At 38.8% G+C, this 27,504-nt stretch overlaps 1 protein-coding gene across 5 annotated transcripts in view; it reads left to right on the top strand.

The window, feature by feature from the left end:
* The window catches only part of BICD1 (bicaudal D homolog 1 (Drosophila)), a 255,657-nt gene that overhangs the window by 161,083 nt on the left and 67,070 nt on the right, over positions 1-27,504 (top strand). For all 5 annotated transcript variants that reach the window (XM_010860580.1, XM_010860584.1, XM_010860581.1 and 2 more), the window contains exon 3: positions 21,215-21,367. In XM_010860580.1, the coding sequence (XP_010858882.1) occupies positions 21,215-21,367 (153 nt within the window). The remainder of the gene's footprint in view (positions 1-21,214; positions 21,368-27,504) is intronic.

Genomic DNA, 27,504 nt, shown 5'->3' with positions numbered 1-27,504 from the left:
CTGTGTATTGTCACCATGCTTATTTAACTTATATACAGAGTACATCATGAGATACGCTGAGGTGAAAGAAGCACAAGCTGGAATCAAGATTGCCAGGAGAAATATCAATAACCTCAGATATGCAGATGACAGCACCCTTATGGCAGAAAGTGAAGAAGAATTAAAGAGTCTCTTGATGAAAGTGAAGGGACGACAGAGGATGAGATGGTTGGATGGCATCACCGACTCAATGGACATGAATTTGGATGAACTCTGGGAGTCAGTGATGGACAGGGAGGCCTGGCGTGCTGAGGTTCATTGGGTCGCAAAGAATCGGACACGACTGAGTGACTGAACTGATGCAAGGTACATCATGCAAAATGCTGGGCTGAATGAAGCACAGTCTGGAATCAAGATTGCAGGGAGGAATATCAATAACCTCAGATATGCAGATGACACCACACTTATGCCAGAAAATGAAGAAGAACTAAAAGAGCCTCTTGATGAAAGTGAAAGAGGAAAGTTAAAAAGTGGGCTTAAAACTCACCATTCAAAAAATGAAGATCATGGCATCTGGTCCCATCATTTCTTGGCAAATAGATGAGAGAAACAATGGAAACTGTGACAGACTCTGTCTTCTTGGGCTCCAAAATCAGTGCAGATGGTGACTGCAGCCATGAAATTAAAAGACACTTGCTCCTTGGAAGAAAAGCTATGACCAACCTAGACAGCATATTAAAAAGCAGAGACATTACTTTGCCAACAAAGGTCCATCTAGTCAAAGCTATGGTTTTTCCAGTAGTCATGTATGGATGTGAGAGTTGCACCATAAAGAAAGCTGAGTGCTGAAGAAATGATGCTTTTGAAGTGAGGTGTTGGAGAAGAGTCTTGAGAGTCCCCTGACTGCAAGGAGATCAAACCAGCCAATCTTAATGGAAATCAGTCCTGAATATTCATTGGAAGGACTGAGGCTGAAGTTGAAGCTCCAGTACTCTTGGCCACCTGATGTGAAGAGTTGACTCATTAAAAAAGACCCTGGTTCAGGGAACAGTTGAAGGCAGGTGGAGAAGGGAACGACAGAGGATGAGATGGTAGGATAGCATCACTGACTTTATGGACATGAGTTTAACGAAGCTCTGGGAGTTGGTGATGGACAAGGACGCCTGGCATGCTGCAGTCCATGGGGTTGCAAAGAGTCGGACATGACTGAGAGACTGAACTGACTGAACGGAAAACAACTTTTATTAAAATGTTAAATAATCAAGATTTTCCACTTCAGTAGTACTGTAATTGAAAAATACACTTTGAGTGATTGTAAAATAAACAGTGAAAACAAAGCAGTTGTTACTTTTATGTAAAAGAGAGAAAACCACAAGACTTAGAATCTATTGACCTTCACCTGCCAAGAGGAAGGGCTTCCCAGGTGGTGCTAGTGGTAAGGAGCAATGCAGGAGCCTTAGGAGACACTGTGTTGGATTGCTGGGTCAGGAAGATCCCATGGAGAAGGAAATGGTAACTCACTCCAGTATTCTTACCTGTAGATTCCCATGGACAAAGGAGCCTGGAAAGCTATGGTCCATAGGATCAAAATGAGTTGGACACAACTGTAGTGACTTCGCACACACACTGAGAAGATAAAATATTATTGGATATATTTATTCAATGTATGTATATCTTTCAGATATTTATAAAATAAACTGAATTTCTGTTAAGTGAATGGTATTCAAATGTTTGTTTTATTTTGCCTTAGTTTAAGGCAGAGGAACCAGAGATCAAATTGCCAACATCCGCTGGATCATAGAAAAAGCAAGAGTTCTAGAAAAACATCTATTTCTGCTTTATTGACTATGCCAAAGCCTTTGACTGTGTGGATCACAATAACCTGTGGAAAATTCTTCAAGAGATGAGAATACCAGACCACCTGATCTGCCTCTTGAGAAATTTGTATGCAGGTTAGGAAGCAACAGTTAGAACTGAACATGGAACAACAGACTGGTTCCAAATAGGAAAAGGAGTTCGTCAAGGCTGTATATTGTCACCATGTTTATTTAACTTATATGCAGAGTACATCATGAGAAACACTGGACTGGAAGAAACACAAGCCAGAATCAAGGTTGCTGGGAGAAATATCAATAATCTCAGATATGCAGATGACACCACCCTTATGGCAGAAAATGAAGAGGAACTCAAAAGCCTCTTGATGAAAGTGAAAGTGGAGAGTGAAAAAGTTGGCTTAAAGCTCAACATTCAGAAAACGAAGATCATGGCATCCGGTCCCACCATTTCATGGGAAATAGATGGGGAAACAGTGAAAACAGTGTCAGACTTTATTTTTCTGGGCTCCAAAATCACTACAGATGGTGACTGCAGCCATGAAAAGATGCTTACTCCTTGGAAGGAAAGTTATGACCAACCTAGATAGCATATTCAAAAGCAGAGACATTACTTTGCCAACAAAGGTTCGTCTAGTCAAGGCTATGGTTTTTCCTGTGGTCATGTATGGATATGAGAGTTGGACTGTGAAGAAGGCTGAATGCTGAAGAATTGATGCTTTTGAACTGTGGTGTTGGAGAAGACTCTTGAGAGTCCCTTGAACTGCAAGGAGATCCAACCAGTCCATTCTGAAAGAGATCAGCCCTGGGATTTCTTTGGAAGGAATGATGCTAAAGCTGAAACTCCAGTCCTTTGGCCACCTCATGCGAAGAGTTGACTCATTGGAAAAGACTCTGATGCTGGGAGGGATTGAGGGCAGGAGGAGAAGGGGACGACAGAGGATGAGATGGCTGGATGGCATCACTGACTCGATGGACGTGAGTCTCAGTGAACTCCGGGTGTTGGTGATGGACAGGGAGGCCTGGCGTGCTGCGATTCATGGGGTCGCAAAGAGTCGGACACGACTGAACAACTGATCTGATCTGATCTGATCTGATTTGGTTTTAGAAGTCTTATCTGCAAAGATGAAGCTTATAGAAAAATATTCTAAATTTCCTTACTGCTACAGAGTGTGTGAAAAAAATGAAAACGCCTTGGAGTACTCTCTTAGGAAGGCAAAAATTTCTGATGCAGCTTGTAGCCTTGACACTTCTGTTTCCTTTCAGGACTGACTAGTATGCTCTGCCTTCTCATGACTGAGCAGCTTACTCTCATCTGAATGTTCAGGGTATGAGCAAGGGGGTCTGCACCTTGTTTTCTGTGCAGTATCTTTCTGGATGGTTGCTGGAACTTATAATTATGCACTCTGCTCTCCTAGCCTCAATTCTATTTCTGTTGGCTTTTCCTGAAGTTGCAGCAATTACACAGTGTCAAATAATTGAAAGGACTCACAACATTCCAATATATGACTCTATAGGGCAGAAAAAATTTCCCTCCTTCCTTCTAGGTTCTACGGCAGGTCTCATAATTAAGTTGACATAAGACAGATTCACAGAAGAATATCATAAGTTTAGTTCAGTCTCTCAGTCGTATCCGACTCTGTGACCCCATGGACTGCAGCACGCCAGGCCTCCCTGTTCATCACCAACTCCCAGAGCTTGCTCAAACTCATGTCCATTGAGTCAGTGATACCATCCAACAATCTCATCCTCTGTAGTCCCCTTCTCCTCCTGCTTTCAATCTTTCCCAACTTCAGGGTCTTTTCCAGTGAGTCAGTTCTTTGCATCAGGTGGCCAAAGTATTGGGGCTTCAGCTTCAGCATCAGTCCTTCCAATCAATATTCAGGACTGATTTCTATTAGGATTGGCTGGTTTGATCTCCTTGCCGTCGGGGGACTCTCAGGACTCTTCTCCAACACCCCACTTCAAAAGCATCATTTCTTTGTCACTCAGCTTTCTTTACAGTGCAACTCTCACATCCATACATGACTGCTGGAAAAACCATAGCTTTGACTAGATGGACCTTTGTTGGCAAAGTAATGTCTCTGCTTTTTAATATGCTGTCTAGGTTGGTCATAGCTTTTCTTCCAAGGAGCAAGTGTCTTTTAATTTCATGGCTGCAGTCACCATCTGCACTGATTTTAGAGCCCAAGAAGATAGAGTCTGTCACTGTTTCCATTGTTTCCCCATCTATTCGCCATGAAGTGATGGGACCAGATGCCATGATCTTCGTTTTTTGAATGTTGAGTTTTAAGCTAAACTTTTCACTCCTCTTTCACTTTCATCAAGAGGCTCTTTAGTTCTTCTTCATTTTCTGGCATAAGTGTGGTGTCATCTGCATATCTGAGGTTTTTGATATTTCTCCCTGCAATCTTGATTGCAGCTTTTGCTTCATTCAGCCCGGCATTTCACATGATGTACCTTGCATATAAGTTAAATAAGCAGGGTGACAATATACAGCCTTGACATAATCCTTTCCGAATTTGGAACCAGTCCATTGTTCCATATCCAGTTCCAAGTGTTGCTTCTTGACCTGCATACAGATTTCTCAGTAGTCAGGTAAAGTGGTCTGGTATTCCCGTCTCTTGAAGAATTTTCCACAGTTTTTTGTGATCCACACAAAGGCTTTGGTATAGTCAACAAATCAGAAATAGATGTTTTTCTGGAACTCTCTTGTTTTATCGATGATCCAGCAGATATTGCCAATTTGATCTCTGGTTCCTTTGCCTTTTCTAAATCAAACTTGAACATCTGAAATTCACAGTTCATGTACTATTGAAGCCTGTCTTGGAGAATTTTGAGCATTACTTTGCTAGCATGTGATATGAGTGCAATTTTGAGGTAGTTTGAACATTCTTTGGCATTGCCTTTCTTTGGGATTGGAGTGAAAAATGACCATTTCCAGTCCTGTGGCCACTGCTGAGTTTTCCAGATTTGCTGGCATGTACTTCTTGCATTGAGAACCCCATGAACAGTATGAAAAGGCAAAAAGATATGATACTGAAAGATGAACTCCCCAGGTCAGTAGGTGCCCAATATGCTACTGGAGAAGAGTTGAGAAATAACTCCAGAAAGAATGAAAAGATGGAGCCAAAGTGAAAACAACGCCCAGTTGTGGGTATGACTGGTGATGCAAGTAAAGTCCAATGCTGTAAAGAACAAGTCTGCATAGGTATGTGGAATGTTAGATCCATGAATCAAGGTAAATTGGAAGTGGTCAAAACAGGAGATGGTAAGAATGAACATTGACATTTTAGGGATCAGTGAACTAAAATGGACAGTGATGGGTGAATTTAATTCAGATGACCATTATATCTACTACTGTGGGCAAGAATCTCTTAAAAAAAAAATGAAGTAGCCCTCATAGTCAACAAAAGAGTCTGAAATGCAGTACTTGGGTGCAATCTCAAACATGACAGAATGATCTCTGTTCATTTCCAAGGCAAACCATTCAATATCACAGTAATCCAAGTCTATGCCCCAACCACCAATGTCTATGAAGACATACAAGATGTTCTAGAACTAACACCCAAAAAAGATGTCCTTTTCATCAGAGGGGACTGGAATGCAAAAGTAGGAAGTCAAGGGATACCTGGAGTAACAGGCAAGTTTGGCCTCGGAGTACAAAATGAAGCAGAGCAAAGGCTAACAGATTTTTGCCAAGAGAACACACCAGTCATAGCAAACACCCTCTTCCAACAGCACAAGAGAAGACTCTACACATGGACATCACCAGATGGTCAATACCGAAATCAGATTGATTATATTCTTTGCAGCCAAAGATGGAGAAGCTCTATACAGTCAGCAAAAACAAGACCAGAAGCTGACTGTGGCTCAGATCATGAACTCCTTATTGCCAAATTCAGACTGAAATTGAAGAAAGTAGGGAAACCCACTAGACCATTCAGGTATGACCTAAATCAAATTCCTTATGATTATACAGTGGAAGTGACAAATAGATTCAAGGGATTAGGTCTGATAGACAGAGTGCCTGAAGAACTATGGACAGAGGTTCGTAATATTGTACAGCAGGCAGTGATCAAGATCATCCCTAAAAAAAAAAAGACATAAGGAGACGCCATAAAATATGAAACTCCCTGGAAGCCAGATAATCAAAGCTTCTGTACCATCCTGAGCTCAGAAGGAGGAATTATGGGTCTGGAACTTCAAAGGGGAGGAAGACAATTCACAGAAGATTAGAAGAGCAAATGTTTGATGAACAAATGTTTGCTGCACCATGCAGACAAGTCTTTCTGATACAAAAAGTTATATCTGATAATAGCTGTTTTCCTGATTTAAGCCCTCGATCTAAATTCTTTTAAACAAGTAAGAGGCAGATTAAAAGCTCTTCCTAAGTCTGCTGGATCCCTATGGTTTTCAGCTCAAAATAATCCACGTTCTAAAGTGGCATATACTGGGATGACTTATTCCGCTCTCCCTCAGCTTTGATCAACTGGAGAACAGGTACAGCAGAGGAGAGGAAACAGTCAGAGGTCTGAGACTTCCAGCGCAGCTGCAGGGCCCTTTCTTAATACCACTGGATGTGTTTTGTTTTCAGGTTGTGAAGCACTAAGATACACACGCGATACCTGTTTTCATATAATTTTACAGAAGAGTCTTTTATACCCACCTGCTCATAAATAGCTAAAATTAGACAGTATAACCTATGGAGCCAAGTACCAATCGTCAGCTTATAAATGTTCTGTAAGTAATGGAGACAAACTAGTAGAGTGTGTGTCAAGGGAGTTTCAGGTTTAAGCAGCACATTATAAGTCACTGATAAGTCACTAATTAGTCACTAGTTCATCCTATTAGGGGCCAGGGTCAGTTGCAGTTGTCTGGGGTCTCTGAAGATGAGCAAAGAGTGAACATTAACTACCGATTAACCCCAACCTTACACAATAGTCCATATTCTTTGCCAGTATTTCTTCCCTCTCACCTGGACCTTACCAGTTTTAAATTTCACTACCTAGGTCTTCACCTGTCTCTCAAGTTATCACTCCTGCCATAGCAAAATTCCTTTCTCTAGGTTTTTCCCAAGTTCAGTTTCCACTTATTTCAAAACAAAAGGAAAAGCCAGTACCAGGAAGATGTTGGTAAGGAGACATCTTTTCGAAAGGTTAATGTAGATTGCAATGGTAGCAAATTGATCACCTTTAATAATTACCTAAAAAAATATATCTCGAATTTCTTAGACTTTTAATATAAATATTGAAAAGCAGAATGCCGGGCATCTTAAGATACTTCAGGGTTTTGAACTTACATTTTAATAAGCACATATACAGCAGAATTCCTGTAGTATTAGTTAGCCTATAGTACTCACATGCCCAGAATATTGAAAGCCTTCGGAAGGGAAAGATTCTGGAGACACTGTAACAGTCAGGGTCAAGGTTATGGCTTTGCTTTAGCAGTCAGAGGTTTTACTCTGAAACTTAATAGACAATGAATGGTCAAAACTTGGGCATCTCTTGGTACTATTACATCATTATCTCTAGAATCAGTTCTTTGCAAGAAGTTATGTGTTGAAAATAATAAAATAATTTATTTTTCAGAAATAGTATCCACTAACGTTATAAAATGGAGCAAATTTACTGAGGCATTTGAATTTCTATTCATTCCTTATTTCATAGAAGGAAACTAAATCCTAGAGAATTTACAATAATCTGGTTCATAATAGCCATCATAAGCCATTCAAGCAACAGTTCACTTAATACGCCATTTTTAGGCTTGGAACTTCCCTGGTGGTCCAGTAACTGGGACTTCATGCTCCCAGTGCAGGGGCCCCAGGTTCAGTCCCTGATCAGAGACCTAGATCCCACATGCCTCAATGAGGAGTCCACATGTCACAACTAAAGATACAGCATGCAACTAAGACCCCAGCGCAGCACATTAAAAAACATCATTTTTAAAAAGAAGAAGAAAGCAGATTTTAATGGTTCAGAATACATGTTCTAGAGCTAGACTGAACTCCTGACTCTGCACTTATTCTTGAACTTGGAGGAAATCATTATATAACCTACCCATGCCTCCATTAGCCTAGCTGTACAATGGGATTATAATGGGCTCTACTTCATAGAGTTGTTATGGAGACTAAAAGTTAAAAAAGTTTTATATTTCTGAAGTGCTTAGAATGGTCTTGGCACATTGTAAACATTATATAAGTGCTTATTAAATAAATAAATTCTAGCTTGTAACTGAAGAATGCTATACGAGATACGGATTCTAGTGATATGTATGTATATCACTAAATGTGTATGTGATATATATGTATATATATGCCACATATACATATATATAAATAATTTTATCATGATTAGTCCATTATATAATTATGTTAACCATGTTCATTCTCATGTGGGAACAAGTTGGCTTTGTAGATACAGTTTGAAATAAGCAAAATGTAAAGAAACTGCGAATATACATGAGATACTAAGAACAGCAGGTTGGAGGGATGGAAAAAGTTGAGAGTGAGATTTTTATTCATTGCATATATTTTTATAATTTCTGGGTCTGAAATCAGTATCTCCTCGTTTTAAATTATTCATATGATGAGCTAGAAGCATATCTACATGTTGATGGGGTTTTTTTTAAGAATCTTCAAATGGTGATTGATAAAGAAATTCTGAAGAATTTCCAACACTGTTCTATAAAAGTGTTTAACTGACCTTTTTTTTTTTTTTGAGAAACCATTTATTTTGTTTTTTTTTTTTCATTTTATTTGTTTATTTTTAACTTAACAATAATGTATTGGTTTTGCCATATATCAAAATGAACCCACCACAGGTATATATGTGCTCCCCGATAAAAGAACTACCTCTTAATAAGGATGTAGGATGGCTCGTTACAATTTACAAAGTGCTTTTAGAAATATTTTCTCATTATTTCTGACTACTCTGGAGTGAAGTAGAAAGCTATTTTTATGTTTTTAGAGGTAAGAAAATTGAAAGTCCTGGAAATTTTTTGGTGTAAGCTAGCATTCAAATCCAGGTCCAGAGCTATTTTTACTCTACCACCCACTTCTTTGTAAAATAGTTGTTTTTCTGAAGGTGTTATTTTTCATACTATTCTATATATTGAAAACTTCATTTGAGTAACTATATTCACTATTAGTTTAAATTTTCTTCTTTATTACCAATGTTTGGGTTATTTGTTTCCTGGGTAATAAAGGTGCTTTATAATGGCTCAGACAGTAAAGAATTGCCTGCAATGCAGGAGACCCAGGTTTAATCCCTGGATGGGGAAGATCCCCTGGAGAAGGAATTGGCAACCCACTCCAGTATTCTTGCTGGAGAATCCCATGAACAGAGGAGCCTGGTGGCCTATAGTCCATAGGGTCGCAAATTGTCGAACATGGCAGAGTGGCCAAGCACATGTGTGTGCATGCACACACACACACACATATTAACAAAAATAAGCAAGTAAATCAGACCAGTCAGATACCCTGTAAAAGTTTCAGAACTATCTGGATGAATCAATCAGCCTCTACTATATGCACATACTTAAGGAATAAATAAAAATAGTGTCTCTAATAACCTTCAGCCCCCCGAAGGGTTAACTTGTATCTTTCAATCAAGTTATAAATTGCATCAATACCTCCCTTTCTGTTCAGGATTTTATCCCCCTGATACTTATCTCACATTTTGTCATTTTTCAATCCCTTCTTCTTTTTCATTCCTCTAATTTTTTATTTCAGTGTTCACTGCTATTTTTAAAAATTGTTTTAAATACATACCATTACTTCCACTTTTGTTCACTTCTTTCCTTTTCATGGTCTTTCTTCTCATTAAAAATCTTTATATAGGGTGTTCCCTTGGAAATGGAAACTAAAATTAATTATTATACTCAGTGATTTTGAAACTATTGATTCTATTCTTTACAGCAAGGTCACAAGAAAGTCTGTGAAGTTGAGGTGAAATAGGTGAGGTGCTAGAGATCCAACTATCTCTGGAATATCTGTCAATTGAGCCTTGATGTTTATTGCACAATCTAAATTTCAAATCTGTTTAGTGTACATTTCCCTTTCCCTAAATTTCCCTTTTCCATTTAATAAATTATTACAATAATTGTGTAATCAGGGCAGCATGGATATTCATAATTATAAGGAGATACTATCAGAAAAGAAAACTGTCATACCATCATTCATTATGATGTTTTGCATCGTTAAATTAAAAAAAAAGAGAAATTTTAAAAAGAAAAACCAAAGTAGTAAGTAAGAGGTAACTAGACTATTTTGGGAAATGATCATGGTTTCCTGACTTCAAGTTTGAATATGGAAAGAAGAAAAGATCCCAGTATTTTAATATCTGCAAAAGCTCATTCCAAAATGAGTCAGTATGTCCTGATTGCAATACCCACCTCTCAAAGCCACACTTTCACTGATTAAAAAGTAATTTACAGGACGGAGGAGCCTGGTAGGCTGCAGTCCATGGGGTTGCTAAGAGTCTGACATGACTAAGCGACTTCACTTTCACTTTTCACTTTCATGCATTGGAGAAGGAAATAGCAACCCACTCCAGTGTTCTTGCCTGGAGAATCCCAGGGACGGGGGAGCCTGGTGGGCTGCTGTCTATGGGGTTGCATAGAGTCGGACATGACTGAATTGACTTAGCAGCAGCAGCAGCAGAGTCAGACACCACTGAAGTGACTTAGCAGCAGCAGCAGCAACAGTTCCTTGAGTGAACTTCAAATGAGCATACTACTTTGTGAAACATAGTATCTCTGTTACTGGATCTGATATGTACTGGACACTGCCAGTGTCCATATCATACTGAACACTGCCAGATATCAGCACAGTTTGCTGATATCATGTGGAGTATTCATGCTGCAGGAAAACTCTTATCTGTTACTGAAAGAATGTGGAGGGTCCAGCTGCTCACCCCTCAAAAGCCAATAGACAGTCCAAGTTGATGGAAAGGAAAGTTTGCTTTATTTCAGATGCCTCCAGGTGGTGTAGGGAGGAGGGCGGACATCTGTCCAAAGGCTGATTTCCCCCCAGTGGCAGCCACTGGGGCAAGAGCTTTTATAGACAGAAGGAGGGGACATATGCAGAAACAGTACAGTCAGTTCTGACAGTCATCTTCAAATTGATCATCTGTGGCTTGACCAGCATGATCTTGGTTGTTTTAGGTACAGTTAATCTTCAGTTTCAGGTCCATTTGTTTCCATTTCTCTGAGGTCAGTTCTCGGAATTGTGGCAGCTGATGTCGTGGATACAGTCTGTTTATTATATAGTTAACTTCTTCCCCCTGGTGTTTTAGTATCTATAAGACAGCTCACAGGATATGGCTCAGAATATTATCTATAACCCTTGAGAAAGAACTAAAGGTCTTTGACTATGCTTAGTGACTACATTATTATTTGGTCTCCTTTGACTGTTTTCCTTTGTTTCTGTATTTTTCATTTCTCTGATTAAACTTATTCTTTGACTAAAGTTTTCTACAGACAAAGGCAGGCAAAGGACATGGGGACGGAGGGGTAAGGACTGCACTGTTTCATATCAACTTTGCAAAAAAAAAAGATATTTTATCAGCAGTTAAATATTTTATAGTCTCTCAAAAGACTATAAGCAAATAAAAAGTAGATTAGTGGTTGCCTTGGGCTAGAGGGGATGGGAGTGGCAATAGCTAAAATACATGGAATATTTTTTTTCTTTTTACCTCACTGTACAGCTTTTTGTGATCTGAGTTCCTTGACTGAGGATTGAACCCGTGCCCTCAGCAGTGAAAGCACAGAGTCCTCAGCACTGGAACTGCCAGGGAAGTCCCTGGAATTTGTTTTTTGCGGTGATGAATATGTTCTGAAATTGAGTGTGGTTATGGTCACAACTCTGTGACTGTATTAAAAACTATTGAATTGTATGCTTTAAATGAGTGAATTTTAGGTATGTGAATTACATCTTTAATAAAGTTGATACCAAAAAAATTTTTACACAAAAAGTTCTGTAAAACACATCTTCCACTCAATTAAGATGCAATGTAAATGTTTATTAAGCTATTAAAATAATATCTGTATTATTTTAATGTCCTTTTATACAAGTAAAAGAAGGAGAAAATGGTAAATCAGGGTATAAGAAAATCAGTCATCTCTTATTTATTTTGTGCCATCTCAAATGTTTACACTAAAAAGGTGGATTTTATGTTGCTGTCGAGATTTGCTTAAGAAGAATGTTTAAAATGAGGTATTGAAATGTGAATTGCTTGTGAGATGGCTGGTCCTTGACTTCTAATGGAGGCTGATATCCCCTGGGAAAGATGCTGATATTGCTTCAAATTCAATCTAGAATAGATAACTCTTGATGATGCCACTTTCTTCAGAACAAGATTTGCAGGTACTTTCAAAGTGAGGATTACAGAGTCTTGCTTTGTTATAGCTATATTACTCTTGTATACTTGATCATCTTGTCTCACCCCTTTTCATACCTATTCACTCCTCTCCTTTTAATCTCCATTATTTAAATCTGATGATCCATTCAGTGCTTGGCAATTGGAAGGAATCTGGAGTTGTGCTGTAAAGAGCTTGGTGGTTTACCCCACTCAACTGTATAGGTACTGTCATTTTCTACTGCCTTAGTGTAACAGTTTTCAGTGGTTTGGTCTGTGGATTGATCAAAATGCTCCTTTTAAAAGGCAAAGATCTTGTGGTCAAAAAAATTTAGCAAATGCTACATATCACATCTTACTCTTAGAAAGTCTCAATGCATGTTAGCATATCAAGGGCTCTGAGAAGTCTAGCAGAAAAAAGATGCATGTAACTTTAATATTCCAGTAACCCTGCACAGAACTAGCCTCATGTGGAGCTCACTAATGGACAATGCTGTCCTAAAGTGGTAATCCTCTCCTCTATTTCTCTTCCCCAGCCATGGCAAATCTTGTTACGTGCTTTTTTTCCTCACTGAGCTTGTTTGTTTTAAGCCATATTTCAAACTCACCTTGTTTGTTTTTCCTAGCTATTTCCCAGTTGTTTAGTCGGGATTGCACCTGGAGATGCTGTCTGTATGGTGCTCTGGTCATCTCGTTTTCTTCACTGATAGCTCTCCTGAAGACTGTGAAGCCCACATGACTGCCTGATAGAGCAACTGGTCTTCCTTTATTGTGATTTTGGAAAAAGATCTCTTTGTCTATCAGCTTGTTATTGGCTGATCTCACAAAGACATCACAGTGTCAATGTCCCTCATGGATTATACCCATTCTTAAGAGAGATTACATAATAAGTTGTGTCAGTCCTATGCATCTACATCTATAGATGTTTATTAAACCCTTTTCTTGTTACAAATTTCTACAGAGATGGAATAAAGTATAAATATACATGGATTGGATGTCATTAAAAGGGTTTTTAAACACTGGAGAATTTTACCTGTGGCTTGCTTTGTAGATGAGCATTTTTTTCCAATCTATAAACTCACATATATGAAATGTACAAATATACCTGTACTTTTTTGGCTATACCCAGCTAAGTTCACCCATTCAAAGACTTCCCAACTTTCTTCACAATTACCACCAATCCACCCCAGGCTGGAAGTGATGAGTCTGAGCTGTGGGATATGACTACCATACGTGACGTACTTCCCTGGGTTCTGAGGTACATGGGGACCAATTATTGAAAACTAGTGAAGGACATCTGGTCCTTCTGACATCTAGTGAAGGACAAATAACCAATACCCAGAAAACAAATAAATAGTGATAAACACTTTTCAGACCATTAAAACAGGGTTATGTGAGTGTGACTGGGCAGCTATTGGGTACTTTAGATTCAATGGTCGTCTCTTGTGAGGATGACATTTGGGATCCTAATAAAGAGACCAAAAAAAGTGTGAACAAAGAGGGAAATCTAAGCAGAGGAGACACCTGGTGCAAGGACTCTAAAGCAGGACCCAGCTTGAGATGGTTAGGAAATCAGAAGCTCAGAAAGCAGGGGCATGATGTGTTTGTTGGAGAAAGCTATAGGATGAGCACTTTAAGTAAGCAAGAATCAGGTCCAGTAGGGTTCTGTTAGCCCTGGTGGGGATTTGAGAGTCATCAGCATATCGGTGGTATATTTAAAGCCAGAGCCCTGGATGAGGTTACCTTTGGAGAGTAGTCAGAAAAGGGAGGGGCTCAGTATAGATTTGGTACACTGAACAGTAGAGAGGTTGAGCTGAGAAGGAGAAGAGCAAGTCATAAAGAACTGCAAAGAAACAGCCAGTGAGATTAGAGTTTAGATGTCTGAAAAGCCAATAGCATAAAGAAAGAGTTTCAGAAAGGAGGGAGTGGTAAACGCTGTTGAAGGAGTGGGGTGAGAGGAAAACACAGGCATGGCCCCCAAATCCAGTGGCAACATGGAAGTTATTGATGACTTTGACAAGAGCAGATGCAGTGTTCATTGGAACGGATTGAAAAAAAAATCATGACTACAGAAATTGAAATATGGATGTAAAAGTTAGAGTTTCTTTAAGACTGGATTTAGTCTTTAAACTGTGTACAGTAGCTTAGAAGAAAGTAATGAGAATGGGAATATGAACCATACCTCCTTATCTTCTGTCCCACCCCCAACCCAAGTAAACATGAGGCAAGATTCTCAGGATAGAGGAGACTGATCGTAGGAAGAGAGAAGCTGGGAACTTACCACACTGTGGATATGTTTATGAATGACCAATAAAGAATGCCTAAGGTCCCATCAAGTCATGGGAAATAGATGCAGAAACAGTGGAAACAGTGTCAGACTTTATTTTTGGGGGCTCCAAAATCACTGCAGATGGTGACTGCAGCCATGAAATTAAAAGACACTCTTTCAAAGGAAAGTTATGACCAACCTAGATAGCATATTCAAAGCAGAGACATTACTTTGCCAACAAAGGTCCGTCCAGTCAAAGCTATGGTTTTTCCAGTGGTCATGTATGGATATGAGAGTTGGACTGTGAAGAAAGCTGAGTGCCAAAGAATTGATGCTTTTGAACTGTGGTGTTGAAGAAGACTCTTGAGAGTCCCTTGGACTGCAAGGAGATCCAGCCAGTCCATTCTGAAGGAGATCAGCCCTGGGATTTCTTTGGAAGGAATGATGTTAAAGCTGAAACTCCAGTCCTTTGGCCACCTTATGTGAAGAGTTGACTCATTGGAAAAGACTCTGATGCTGGGAGGGATTGGGGGCAGAAGGAGAAGGGGATGACAGAGGATGAGATGGCTGGATGGCATCACCAACTCGATGGACCTGAGTTTGAGTGAACTCTGGGAGTTGGACAGGGAGGCCTGGCGTGCTGCGATTCATGGGGTCGCAAAGAGTCGGACACGACTTAGTGACTGAACTGAACTGAACTGAAGGCTTGTTTGAGAGATTCAGAACTGGTTTGTTTTTTTAATCCACCACTCATACCAGGCACCATTCTGATCCACCTAACAGATGGAGGTTATTCCCCTGACAGGAAAAGAAACAGGCACAGAGAATTAGTAACCTTGACCAAAGTTACTGTGTTGAAGCATGGGTTTGAACCCAAGAAAGTTTGGTCCAGAGTCAGGGCCCTTCACCACCACATCCCACTACCTCTTCATGAGTTGTAATTGAAACCACAGGGCATGGATCTGTATTTTGTCCAGTTCTGTCCTTCTTTGGGCATAACAAGTCAGAAAGTTGGGTTCTGTGTTCGAGAGAGAGAGATGCAAGGGAGTAAAATGTGTTTGAAAGACAGTATGTGATAATAGTGGAATCAAACATGGGTAAAGAAGGAAGTAAAAACACAGGGTTGAAGATAATGAGAACATTGGAGATAAAAGCATAACAAACTTTGATGGAAGAATGTCTTTCCTCTGGGGAGAACTGGAGATGATTTAGAAAAATAGGAAGTAAGTTATTCATTATGTGGGACAGAGAACAAATCACCTAAGCTGAGGACATGAGAGGTCAGGCAAGAACTGTCATCCACTCCTCTCACCAGCAAGAGAAGAGTTAATTTTTGGCCAAAAGAAGGAAAATAAATATTAAGGTCTTGAAGTGCCAGAACTCCCCATCAGCAGCAACTCTATGGGAGAGAAGTAAGAAAGTCAGTACTGCATATCCCATTCTTTCCCCTCTCCAGTTGTCTTCCTCACTCCGCTCACAGATCCAGAAATTCCTGGTTTGACTACCCAAATTAATATTACATGTAATTATTAAGAAGACAAGTCTTTAACTCTCATGTTCACTTTGTTGTAAAATTTCTTCCTTTCTTACAGTTCTGTTATCCTTATTAGGCCGTTGTTTTTTCACTCTACTCTTCTTCCTCTTTCATTTATTATTACATCAGTCAGTGCCCAAGTCTTGTTCATGCTGAGATGTTCCTCAATATTCCTTATCCTCTTCCTCATGCTGACTTTTAGGGGATGGCTTAGCTTGTTCTCCTGTCCACCTTCCCACCTCTCAGAGTGACTTTTCAAGACATGGGTCTTGTTACATGACGACTTTGTTTAAAAGACTTTGATGATTCCCCAAATTCCTTTGTTTAATATAGAACTTCCTGCAAAGTCTATCTCGTTACTTTGCACCAACCATACCAAACTGCCCTATTTCCTAAACCACAGCCTAGTAAAGAACTTGAAAGATTCCAAGTAATGAAAATATTTTGGTTCCTCCTACTACCTCATAGGTTAACCACACTAGACGGTAATTTAACATTTTATTTTATGAAATAACACCAAATGTAGACATAAGCTGAAAATAATTAGCTTTTTTAGATTTTCCTGAATTTCTGTCTTCTCTTTCTCTCTGTCAGTGCTCCAGCTTCACTGGTGCCCTAAGGAATGCTCAGTCTGGCTATTGGCTATTTTAGTATTGTCCTCAACCAAATAATACTCTCCTTTTGGCCAAAAGTTTACTTTGAACTGGAAGGTTCATCCACCTCTTTACCATTTAGTCAACTCTACTTGTCCTTCAAGGTTCTAGTCAAATATTATGTCCATTATAAAGCTACCCCTGACTCATCCAGGAGTAATTAGAAATAATAATAATTGCTCTCAGTCTTTAGATGTGAATGTCTCTCTGTAGAAGCACATATTCCACTGTTAGGGAAATTTTCTGTGTGCTGGGCATCTCTGCTCATTTCCCCATATTATATCATTAAATTCTCATAACTACCATATAATATTAAGTATTAGTATGCCCAATTTACAGATGAGTAAGCTGTGGGCAAGAACTTGTCACCCAACTCACACAAGCTATTATTGAGATCTAATATGACAATGAATATAATTAAGTTATAAAAAGCTAAGAGCTATAGACCTGGAAGGCACTGTTAGTGTTTACACTTTTTTAGCCTTTGTGTAGTAATAAGTGCTTATATTTTCATATCTCTGGCCAATAGTAGAGGGAATTTATTATTCCCACAAAAAGAAATCCTCTTAACGTTAATCAAAAGAAAACCCTCAGAATGCTGCTACAGTCAAGTGCAATGCAAACCATGAGGATCGTCTACCCCAAACATTTCAGGGACTCCCCTGTCCTCTGAGAAGAGGCTGGGGCTCAGGTCTTTGAAGGTGAAAGCCTAGAGTATTCCCTGGTTATGCCATTTTCTCTACTTTCTCATGCTTTAGTTTCCTCACTCTAATTATTCTTGATAAGGGTTTTTAGTAGAGCTCAGCATCATCTTATCCCAGAAAGAAAAAAAAAAAAAATGTCAGTGATGAGTGGATGATGAGTATGCAAAAAACAAACATAGCAAATTTTTAAATTTGCTGTGGAAGCATTGCCTGAAAATTTAACTGTGGCAATTCAAAAAAACATGAGTTTCTAGCAAAATAAATGAGATCAGTTTTCTTCCTCTGGGTCTTATGTCTGTTTTATTGCTAGAAAGTCTTTCAATTTAACCGGTCTCCACACCAAGCTCTTCCTTTTCCTTAATTAACATCAGAAGTTTTCATTTGCTGTCTTATGAGTTATTTGTTGGTGACCCTTATTAGCTTTGCCATGGCCTTAAATTTGTCCTTACATTTACTGTCTTACTATGTAAGATTTTATGGTTAATTCTGAGTTTATATGAGCTAGATTTCCTGGGCATTATATTTACATTGTATACAGTCACATTTTATAGAATTTTTGTCTATAATTTTATGTAAATGACTAGCATCCAGTTTGTTAGCTTCCTCATATGTTCATGCATATAAATGAGGAGAACTAAATAACTATAAATCATTCAGTCAATGGTAAACCTTTAAAGATACAGAAAAATATTAAGATTTCCTATTTCTACAAAATAAAAGAATTTAATAAAATATTGTAATTTGGCTTTACCACCAAACTCTACTGTTTTTCATTCTATACTTATTGAACATATATGCTTAAAGTATTTTTCAAGGAGCAGGGAATAAAGTAATGTTTCTGCCTCCAAATAGCTGGACAGTACATTGAAGAATTGTAACAAGTCAAGGCATTTCACAGATTTCACAGATTTGGGTATGTTTATTTGAAAATGTGTTTTCTCACTTTGTTCCCTGCTCTAAGAACCCAGAAGAAAACCATAATCCCTACAATAATATTTTTTAGATCTTGTTTTCAGCTATTTGTGTACCTGTTTATTCATTCCATGGTTATAAAGACCTAAAATATGTCAGGTATTAGGGACACATGAGCAACACTATAGAAAAGATTGATTATATTCAGATGTTAAAAATGTAAAAGGTATGTAAATTACTAATTTCAAGTAATGTTTAGTGCTGTTCTTTCAACAGTTATTTTTTCAATATCTACTCCATACTAAAATTCTGATCTATAAAGGAAATCATGTAAGAATATGGGAGACTGAAGGGCAGAGGTGGGGGAGTTGTTCAGGGAAGGCCTCTGTGAAGAAATAACATTTGAACTGAGACCTAAATGACAAATAGAAGCAGAAAAGTTTCCTAACTTGGGTCAAGGGAATCTGTGGATCAAATGCAGAAGACCTGTAAACTTGGAGGGAAAAATTATTACATCTCCTTTTTCTCTAGACTCAGACTAAAATTTAACGTTTTCTTCTGTTTGAATGTAGGCAACAAACTTCAGTAGCATTAGCAACACCGTTACTTTGTATATTTTCATACCACATCATATTGTAGAATCTTTAAATATCATCATTGCTTTGAAAATATATTTCTTAGATCTACCACTAGATCTGATTATACATTCCATTAATAAAGAGTCACATGTATTAGTGTGTCAATTATGTATTACTAATCACCCCAAATTTAAGGGCTTAAAATAATACCCCATGATTCTGTAGATCAGATATTCAAGCTGTACTCAGCTGGGCAGTTCTTACCAACTAGCCTGTGGTCACTCATGTGGCAGCCATCATCTGGCAGCCATCTGAGCCGAAGAATTCAAGGTGTCTCACTCCCATGCCTGGCAGCTGGTGCTGACTATTTGCTGAGAAACATGCTCCAGCAGGCTAGCCTGGGCCTCTTCACGTGGTGGTGGAGTTCCAAGAGAGGAAGAACAATAGCTTCAAGGCCTCTTAAGGCTAAGGCTTCCACTGCATTCTGTAGGCCAGTTCAGGGTTGACTTGAAAGGAGACTGTACTGCGTGTGACCACAGGAAAGTATGATTAATTGAGGGCCACTACCATAAATAATCTGGGGCTTCCCTAATGGCTCAGATGGTAAAGAATCTGACTGTAATGCAGGAGACCCAGGTTCCATCCCTGAGTCAGGAAGATCCCCTAGAGAAGGGAATCACTACCCACTCCATATTCTTGTCTGGAGAATTCCATGGACAGAGGAGCCTGGTGGGCTACAGTCCATGGGGTTGCAGAGTTATACATGAATGAGCAACTAACACTTTCTTTTTACCATAAATAATCTACCTGATTACCATATCATAATTTTATAAAATACTATATTAATTTAATTTTAACATAGTCGGTGTCCTTTATAATGTTGTCTTTTATGCTGTAAGGGAAGAAAATTTCCATCTATCTTCTTAGATTCTGTGACTAGGATGAAGAATTCAATTGACATAAAGCTGATTAACAAGAAAAAAAGTATATAAATGTATTGAATTTTTTTACAAGTACATGGGAGTCTTCAAAAGGAAAATGAAGGCCAGAAATCATTAGGCCCAAAAACTTATATACCTTTTTTGCACAAAGAATGATAAATTATGGAGATATGAGAAGACAAAGGAGCTTGGACTGGGGGTAGTATATCATGGGACAGTGACTAGGAACTAAATAGATGGAACTAATGGAAGATCATTTTAGTAGGTCTGTTTGCACAGGTCCATTTTGGCACTGACTCCCAGTCTCTGGCGATGAGTGTTCTCTTCCAGTACAAAGAAGGCACCTTTCCAAGGGAAATTTCATGTCCAGCTTTTATGTAGAAAAGGAGAGGGAAGAGAGCCCTTCCTGAATCTGCTGTCTGTCAAATGCCTTCAGCTCAAAATAATCAATATACCAAAGTGCCATATTTTGGCATTGGAAGATCTGAACTCTTTCAGTGCCCTTTAAAATATTCTGAGAAGTGGTCTGTCAGCTTCACCACATTGTCAGAGAGGCTCATGGCACCTTGATCTGGAGGCAGGGAGTCTGGGAGGGGAAATGCAAAAGTCTGAAGGCAGGAATGAGCTGCCAAGTTCAACATCTTGTGGGAGCAGAAAGAAGTTTCTGTGGCTGAAGCCAGGGTAGCTGGAGCAAGGCAGAATTAGGCCATGTGGCTTTAGTTGGGAGATTTTGAAACTTGTAGAAGGACTCCCCCATCAAAGTTAGGAAAATTGGTGGTTTTATGCATGTGTGCGTGTGTATGTGTGTGTGTGCGTGCACACACACATGTGTGCATGTTCAATCGTGTCTGACTCTTTGCAACCCAGTGGACTGTAGACTGCCAGGCTCCTTTCAAGAATACTGGAGTGGGTTGCCATTTCCCATTCCAGGGGATCTTCCCGACCTAAGAATCAAACCATATCTCCTGCATTGACAGGTGGATTCTTTACCACTGTGCCACTTGGGAAGCATATTAATCTATAATTTTCTAAATATATGGTGGCTAAATTTCCATTTTAGTGCATAAAACTACTACTCATTCTTTTTTCTCAAATAAATTATTTTAAATAATTTTATATTTTCCACTAAAGGATGCATGATCATTTCATTGTTCCCTATTATTAGCAAATATTTAAACTTTTCCTATTCTTTGTGTAAGTATGTATGACTGTATTTTTCTTTTCGTTTATGTCTAAGAAAGTATGCTTAAGAATGATTTTAGAATTGCTGGGTTATGTGTATGTGCTTGTAAAGTTTGACAGATTTTAAATTGTTACTCAAAAAAAGATGGTACCAATACCAATTTACACTCCATGTGATATTTTTATTATTATTAACTACCAGGACTTTATCTACACTTATTAAAATCTATTGTAAGAAACTTTTGTATTTACTGTTTATTCTCTTGTTTCAGAACAATGAGATGGGGGAGCTACAAAGAATACGGATGAAGGATGAAATCCGAGAATATAAATTCCGAGAGGCCCGTCTCCTTCAGGACTACACTGAACTAGAGGAGGAAAACATCACGCTGCAGAAACTGGTGTCCACATTAAAACAGAACCAGGTGAGGTTTAAGATTTTTGGTTGCACTCCAAATGGATTCACACCTTCTGAAATCTTAAATCTTCTTCCTTCTTAATCTTAAATCTTAAACCTTCTTAAGTCTCTATACTAAAATTCTGATCTATAAAGGAAATCATATAGGAATATGGGAGACTTTATCAGAAAATAAACTGTTGAAGTTTGCCTCAATCTCCCAACATTAATTATGTGCTGAAATTTCCCAACCCTCCTATTATAGCTAAAATTTAAAAGGCAAACCTAGAAGTACTATAATTACCAAAAAAACTTTATTGGATAGAAAAAATTTACTTTATTCTTTAGTTATATGTTAATTTATTTCTGGAGTAAGCTAAATGTGTTGTAATTAATCTAACCTGACAACTTATTAAAAACCTTATTTTAAACTTATAATACAAGCTTAAAGTTTCCCTGCAATCTATCTCTTTCACTCTCTCTCTCGTAAATTGTTTTCAAACCATGCAAGGAGGGGTATAATGAAACGTAAATCAGTAAGAAAAACATTATAAGAAAAAGAAGATGCCTAATTTCTTTGTTCTGCTGTAACCTGACAAAAAAGATTGCATGTGTACATTTGAATAATTTTGTGAGTAATGAGGCTTAGAAAACGTAATCATTTAATTTTCCTGATCAGTTTGCTTTGTGGTTTGTTATAGCTATTAGTGGGCTTTCCTGGTAGCTCAGACGGTAAAGCGTCTGCCTACAATGTGGGAGACCCGGGTTCAATCCCTGGGTTGGAAAGATCCGCTGGAGAAGGAAATGGCAACCCACTCCAGTATTCTTGCCTGGAAAATCCCATGGACTGAGGAGCCCGGTAGTCTACAGTCCATGGGGTCGCAAAGAGTCAGACACGAGTAAGCGAATTTGTATTGTATATGTGTATAGCTATTAGTAATAGCATTCTTGAATCTGTACTTTTAGTTGGATTTATTTATGAGTAAAATTTATAGATAGTTAAGCAAAGATAAGCTGGATTTCAAGGTGTTTTCAAAGGTGGTTTTTCCACCACAGCCCTATTCTGGTCTAAATGTTGTCATAAGCTCTCAGATCAGGTCAACAAACTGCACCAGACACTGTGCTAGGCTGAATTCAGAATCCAAAAGGTAGGATTCTTGTCCTCTGTCAATTCGGAGGTCAGTCCAGATGTATGCTTCCACTTCTCTCCCTTCCCAAGTTAGTATCTCCTTCTAAAACTGATCCATGGGGTCTATGTTTGCAGTTTCAACCAACCACAGATTGAAATTTTTCTTTAAAAGAAAAAAAGAAAGAAATTCCAGAAAATTCCAAAAAGCAAAACTTGAATTTGCCTCACACTGCCAGGTACATAGCATTTATATTGTATTAGGTATTTTTAAATAGTCTAGAATTGATTTAAAGATGTGTCAGTGTGCATAGGTCATATGCAAATCCTGTGACTGCTTTATCTAAGGGATTTGAGCAGCCACAGAATTTGGTATCTGTGGGAGCTCCTGGAACCAATACCCTATGGATACTGAGGGACAATGGTGTGGTTTTGATAGATATAAAGATGAAGAGGGGAATGGTAAAATCCAGAAGGAAAAAAAAAAAATCCGTGTATTGACACAATTGAAATCTGATTTCCCATCATTGCCACTTTCCCCTAATGTTGGGGAGCAAGATGTCTACTAAGGAGTGCAGAGGCTGGTTCTAGACCATTAAAAAAGAGTTACCTGTATATTCCATGTGTTTTTACCTCATTCCTTTCCCTTTAAGCACTGAATCATTGTGTGTGCTGAGGCTGGCAGTACTTGAGGTCCCAGGTCTTGATTTGGCTGAGGTCAGTAAGCTCACAGTGGAGAAAATTAGAAAATTAAAAAAAAAAAAAAATGTTTTTCAGAAATGTCTTAAAATAAGAAAGGTATTTTTTGTTGTTTTGGTTTTTTGTTACTGATGAAGAATGTAGAGGACTTGAAGTGCAAAGAAAGTGGTCATTTCCCCTGATCCCCAAAGCCCTCACAGCTCTCTGCACGGGCGGGAGTGTGAGAGCACCCATCTGCACTGTAGGGAACCCATCACTCACGTGGTAGACTGATGTCCTCAGGAGGTTAATTTAGGCCAGTATTAGGTATTCTTGAAAGACTGCCAAGGTATCCTGTGAGGATTCATTAGCCCAGATGCTGTTTCTATGGGAATTTGTACTACGAGTCTGGCTGATTACTGTTTACTGTTTACTCATGCCCTCCCATGAGTAATTGAAACATGGAAATCAAATGTTTAACTCAGAAGTTGGAAAAAAAAAAAAAAAAACAGGAAAATATATGCATCTTTTAAATTTTATTTTCTAGATATAATATGGTAATTTTCCCAATTAAGTGTTGAATTAATTAATTTAAAATCATTTTCCATGCAAAAGGTCATTCTAGCTTATTTAACAAGTGAGAGCACTGTAGTACCACATGTTTCTCCTAATTAACAAAACGCTGATTTTGTTTTTTTTCTTCCTATTGGCCTTTACTTACAGAATTTAGCATTCAAATACATAACAATGGCTGGCTTTCACTTTCAGAATTGGTCTGAATGTTGCTTTGTACTGAAGTTTCCTATACACAATATACTCCTCCAGCCTGGTTTGAGGTTTCCCTAAATAGCAAAGCTGCTAGGATTGTAAAGTGTTCAGGTCTAAGAACTAAACAATCAATAGATTATTTTCTAAATAATTGTTTAAATAGCACTTCTTACTCCCTATGTAGCTTCCATATTTTATAGTCTGTTTCTAGCTCTCTTCATTACAACATAACACCTAAAACAGGGCCTGGTCCGTAGTTGCTGCTGCTGCTAAGTCGCTTTAGTCGTGTCCAACTCTGTGCGACCCCATAGACGGCAGCCCACCAGGCTCCCCCGTCCCTGGGATTCTCCAGGCAAGAACACTGGAGTGGGTTGCCATTTCCTTCTCCAATGCATGAAAGTAAAAAGCGAAAGTGAAGTCGCTTAGTCCTTAGCGACCCCACGGACTACAGCCTACCAGGCTCCTCCATCCATGGATTTTCCAGGCAAGAGTACTGGAATGGGGTGCCATTGCCTTCTCTGACAGTAGGCATTAAATAATTGTTAAAGAATAAGTAAATTTTTTTTCTTTATCTTACATCCACAAGTCAGCTTAGAGAGGAAACTAAAATTTAAGATTGTTGTTATTAACCATGTCAATTTTTATTTGTGATCCTAATTATGAAGTATAGGAACACCAAAGAGTTGACTCTGAAAACTTTAGCCACATTCCTCACATTTGGGTCTATGTCCCAAATAGCTCAGTTGGTAAAGAATCCGCCTGCAATGCAGGAAACCCTGGTTCAATTCCTGGATTGGGAAGGTCTGCTGGAGAAGGGATAGGTTACCCACTCCTGTATTCTTGGGCTTCCCTTGTGGCTCAGCTGGTAAAGAATCCACCTGCAATGCAGGATACCTGGGTTCGATCCCTGGGTTGGGAAGATCGCCTGGAGAATTCCTTGGATAGTCCATGGGGTCGCAAAGAGTTGGACATGACTGAGCAACTTTCACTTCACTTTGTCTAAAATAAAACCAGACCTTGCTTTATATTAAATATGCTTTATACCTTTATACTTTTCAAACCCAAATATCTGAAAGTGCAGTAAGCAGAAGAAGTCATATGAAGGTATCAATTGTCATTTCCCCAACAAACCATCAGAAAAATTCATTGATTATAAAAAAAAAAGCTGATAATTAGACCTCTTGCAGTAAGATATCACCTCAATAGAGATTTAGCAGAATCTCAAAATGAGGTGTCCAGGGGAAGGATGTTCATATGATTTGAGGATCTGACCTGGTGGCTCTTGCATGGTGGGAAAGTGGTTGGGATAGACAGAGTTTATGACATAATAGCTTTAAGTAGGGAGGTACAACAAAGTGAGGGTCTTGATTCGCGTCTTGAGGAAGCTGTTTTAGTTGAGTGTTATCTTCCAGGAGCATATTGTCACTCAAGTAGCTAGTTTTATATGCCTCGTCCCAGTATCGGTTAACATAGAGGAAAGACTAACATGGAACAGGAAATCATATTCAATTCTTAGAGATGTGATGGTAGGAGAGAGAAATAATAAATTCCATGTCCCTCATGTCTCACATACTGAACTAAGGCACTCAATATTTATTGTTTGAGCACTGACAACTATAGTTTTCAATTAACAAGTTAATCATATTTTTATTATGAAGAATATTTCCTCTAGGGATATTTTTCTATATTAAGTAATTATGTCATAAGAGACCCTGGAATCAATTCAGTTTGATTTCATTTAACCAATGTTTCAGATGTAGCTTTCTATGAAGCCATATTTTTAAATTTATTTTACTTTATCTTTAATTGGAGGATAATTGCTTTACAATGTTGTGTTGGATTCTGCCATACAACAAGGTGAATCGGCCACAACTATGCATACATCCCCTCCATCCTGAGCCTCCCGCTCACTCTAGCCCCCATCCCACTCCCTTAGGTCGTCAACAGAGCAAGGCTGAGCTCCTGTGTTTTACAGCAACTTCCCACTATCTCTTTTACACATGGCAATATATATAGTTCAATGTTATGCTCTCAATTCCTTCCACCCTCTTCTTCCCCCACTATGTCCACAAGTCCATTTTCTACATCTGTGTCTCTGTTCCTGCCCTGCAAATAGTTTCATCAGTACCATTTTTCTAGATTCCATATTGTTGTTGTTGTTGTTCAGTCACTAAGTTGTGTCCGACTCTTTGCAACCCTATGGACTGCAGCACGAGAGGCTTCCTGTTCTTCACTATCTCCCGGAGTTTGCTCTAATTCATGTCCATATAGTCAGTGATGCTATTTAACCATCTATCTCATCCTTTGTCGCCCTCTTCTCCTTTTGCCTTCAATCTCTCCCACCATCAGGGTCTTTTCAAATGAGTCCCCTCTTCCCATCAGGTGGCCAGAGTATTGGAACTTCAGCTTTAGCATCAGTCCTTTCTATGAATAGTTAGAGTTGATTTCCTTTACTGGTTTGAGCTCCTTGCAGTGCAATAGACTATCAAGAGTCTTCTCCAGTACCACAATTGAAAATCATAAATACTTCAGCCCTCTCTTTATGGTCCAACTCTCACATCCATACATGACTACTAGGAAAATCATAGCTTTGACTATATGGATCTGTGTCAGCAAAGTGATGTCTTCGCTTTTTAATACGCCGTCTGGGTTTGTTGTAGTTTTATTCCAAAGAGCAAACGTCTTTAAATTTCTTGGCTGCAGTCACCATCCTCAGTGATTTTGGAGTCTAGGAAAATAAAATCTGCCACTGCTTCCACTTTTTCCACTTCTGTTTGCCATGAAGTGATGGGACCAGATGCCGTGATCTTAGTTTTTTGAATATTGGGATTAAGCTAGATTTTTCACTCTCCCTTTTCACCCTCATCATGAAGCTCTGTAATTCCTCTTCACTTTCTGCAATTGAAGTAGTATCATCTGCATTTCTGAGGTTGTTGATACTCCTCCCAGCAATCTTGTATCCAGCTTGTGATTCATCCAGCTGGCATTTCGCATGATGTAATCTGCATAGAAGTTAAATAAGCAGGGTGACAATATACAGCCTTGACATACTCCTTTCCCAACTTGGAACCAGTCCGTTGTTCCCTGTCCAGTTCTAGCCGTTGACTCTTGACCTGCATATTGGTTTCTCATGAGACAGGTAAGGTGGTCTGGTATTCCTATCCCTTTAAGAATTTTCCACAGTTTATTGTGATCCACACAGTCAAAGGCTTTAGCATAGTCAATGAAACAGAAGTATGTGTTTTTTTTTTTTTAATTCTCTTGCTTTTTATATCATCCAGTGGATGTTGGCAGTTTGTTCTCCGGTTCTGCTGCCTTTTCTAAATCCAACTTGTATATCTGGAAGTTCTTAGTTCACATACTTTTGAAGCCTTGCTAGAAGAATTTTGAGCATTACCTTGCTAGCATGTGAAATAAGCACAGTTGTATGGTAGTTTGAACATTATTTGGCATTGCCTTTCTTTGGGATTAGAATGAAAACTGACCTTTTCCAATACTCTGGCCATTGCTGAGTTTTCCAAATGTGCTGGCATATTGAGTGCAGCCCTTTAACAGCATTATCCTTTAGGATTTGAAATAGCTCAGCTGGAATT

Source organism: Bison bison, unplaced genomic scaffold (assembly GCF_000754665.1).
Source record: "Bison bison bison isolate TAMUID 2011002044 unplaced genomic scaffold, Bison_UMD1.0 scf7180017864468, whole genome shotgun sequence".
NCBI classification, from domain to species: Eukaryota; Metazoa; Chordata; class Mammalia; order Artiodactyla; family Bovidae; genus Bison; species Bison bison.
The sequence above is the reverse complement of the archived record's forward strand: the minus strand, read 5'-3'. Positions and strand labels throughout refer to the sequence as shown.